Source organism: Tupaia chinensis, unplaced genomic scaffold (assembly GCF_000334495.1).
Source record: "Tupaia chinensis unplaced genomic scaffold, TupChi_1.0 Scaffold000111_1, whole genome shotgun sequence".
Taxonomy (NCBI): domain Eukaryota; kingdom Metazoa; phylum Chordata; class Mammalia; order Scandentia; family Tupaiidae; genus Tupaia; species Tupaia belangeri.
This window is the reverse complement of record NW_006159575.1, coordinates 2,470,460-2,472,964: the sequence shown is the minus strand read 5'-3', so window position 1 is coordinate 2,472,964 and position 2,505 is coordinate 2,470,460. Positions and strand designations below refer to the sequence as shown.

The window sequence follows — 2,505 nt, the reverse complement described above, 5'->3', positions numbered from 1 at the left end:
TCCCTGTTTTTTTTTTTTTTTTTTTTGCCATGGTTCTCTATGGGGGCCAGTGCTGGAGAGAGAGTCCTAATTTTGTTTCCGGGTCCATGCTGTGATGTTTTTGCTAAAACATGACTGAGGCTCAGAATACTTCCACCAAGATGTGCTCTGCCTATGGGTTTGCATCTTTATTGTGGAACTTTTCAGTATGTCAAGGTCTTTCCATCCTGTAGCGTATTCCCTAGGCCTTCCTGAGTACCCTGTCCCACTCCTGAGCCCCCAGGGGAGGCTCCTTTGAAGCTCTAGAGGGCCTTGGCAGAGTTGGGTGTGAGGATGTGGTTAAGGGGTGAGGACACCCATGCCTGCTTCACTGCGCCTCCTGGTGGCCTCACTCTGGCCCACCTGTCACCGGGTCCTGTTGGGGAGCCTGGCGGTCCTTGGAAGTTCCTCATGGGGCGTTGCTGCTTTGATGGGCTGACCTGAAATTGTGGTCAGGCCAAAGACTTGGTGGCTGTGGGAGGTGGCCGAAGCCTACCCTGGGCACCACGGGGGCAGAAGTGCACAGGACAGACTCTGTCCTGAGTCACCAGCCACCTGCCACAGGTGCCGTGGTGTTGGAGGTTGCCTGCTTTGCTGAGGCTGAGCGGCTGTACATGCTGGTCCGGGACACGACCGTGCAGGGCCGGCCGCTGACTGCGCTGGTGCTCCCCGACGTGCTGGTGAGTAAGCACTGAGGCTGGCTCTCCAGCCCCCCAGGGTGGCCAAGGAGAAGAGTGGGTTTAAGGGGTGGTAGGTGCCTCCTTGGTCACGCCTAACAGCCCTTCAGGGACATTGCTGCCAATTTCCTCTAAGGGCACCCAGGTCAGAGAATCAGCACTTGTCTGAGGCCGCTCAGCAGGTGAGACCTGCTCCATGGGGTACTGTGTGGCGGGGGCCAGCTGTTTGCTCTCAACCCTGAGGCCTCTGGCCCCTGGAAAGGATCAGGACGCAGGCCCCCGACGTGGGGGCTGTGCTAGGCCAGGCTGTGCTGGGCCAGTGCCTCCTGCAGTGGCAGCTTCATTAAGGGCCAGAGTCTTTGTGATCGTGTGCCAGTAAACCCTGGGACCCTGCATTCTGGGGATAGTAGTGGCTTCATCCCCTAGCCTGGCAGTAGGCCTTAGGGCCCCCGCTCAACCCCTGAGGCCACCTGTAGCGAGTAGGTGGAGCTCCCTAGCTGGATGCTGCCCTTCAGTGCCTGGAAGAGGGGGTGCCTGGTGGGCAGTGCAGGGCGAGGGTGGGTCAGAGCAGCAGGAGGGGCTGGGCCCCGCAATCCCACCTTTTACCTTCACAGTGGCCTCGTCGGTCATCAGACCTACCAGCCTAAGAGGCCCACAAGCCCTCTTCCCAAGTGTCAGTGGCTGCTGTACTCCTAAACCCTGGTCCTCAGCTGACACAACTAGGCAAAGCAGAATTAGAGCAGAATGACAGGTCTGTGGCTGAAGTGGGCCATACCTGTGGACCCTTCCTGTCCCCTCCCCACCTAGTCCTACACAGGTCAGGACAGGATGGCTGGTCCTATTGTCCTGACAACACCTACAGGTCAAGACCCCAGTCAGTCTGGCCCTGGTCCTGGCCCCAGCCCTCTCATGGGCAGAGCTGGGCGTGGAGCCAACACACACTTTCTCTCTCCCATCAGCTGCCTGCCCTGGGGTGAGTGGTAAGTGGTGACCGCGGGCAGCTATGCCTGCTGAGTGAGTCACATGGCCCTGAGTGTGTCCTTGCCCCAAGCCACGGCCTAGCTGTGTGCTGCCACCTAGCCTCTGTCTGCACCTGGCCTGTCTGTCTCCTGTCACCCAGCCCTCCCCAGTGTGGGGACCCCAGCCCTCTGCCATAGGGACTCCAGTCCTGGCCCACTGTGTCTAGACACTTGGCACTGGGCTCTGGGACTGTATGTGGGGAGATGGGTTTGTCCTGTGGCCAAAGGGAGACAACGTAGCTGCCCTGAGTATAGCAGCCCTCCTGGCTGCCCTGTGGCAGCAGGGGCTCCTCAAGGGGGCAGACCTGAGTCTGGCTGGGTGGCTGACAGTACAAGGCCGGTTTCCATGTGACTTCCAGCCTGGACTGGTGGACTGTGGAGTAGGTGGGCAGGTATGGTTCCTTGTCACAGGTCATAGTGCACAAGACTATGCGTTTGTGCTTGGAGCTCCCAGCAAAAGTCCTTGTTGCTGGCCCACAGGCTGGTGGCCTATGGGTATCCCCAGGGGTCAGCAGTGAGGGAGGGATGGGTGTGTGACCGATTGGGCCTTCTATGTGACGACAGGGACGTGGCTTCCTCAGAAAAGGCCTGGCCCCAGACTGGGTGGGCTCAAGTTCAGGGGCCAGACATTGCCTGGTAGCCCTAGTTGGGGGGCACTGACCTTGGGTCCTCACCCTAATCCAACCCTTATCTGTCAGCATGAGAAGCTGCCCCCAGACTGCTGCCCCCTCCTCGTGTTTGTGAACCCAAAGAGTGGGGGCCTCAAGGGCCGAGACCTGCTCTGCAGTTTC

The 2,505-nt window shown here is 59.5% G+C and overlaps 1 protein-coding gene across 1 annotated transcript in view; it reads left to right on the top strand.

The window, feature by feature from the left end:
- The window catches only part of DGKQ (diacylglycerol kinase theta), a gene marked incomplete at its 5' end in the record, with an annotated part of 17,523 nt that overhangs the window by 10,929 nt on the left and 4,089 nt on the right, over positions 1–2,505 (top strand). The window contains 2 exon segments of the mRNA XM_006143861.3: positions 583–698; positions 2,413–2,505. Of these exon segments, the coding sequence (XP_006143923.2) occupies positions 583–698; positions 2,413–2,505 (209 nt within the window).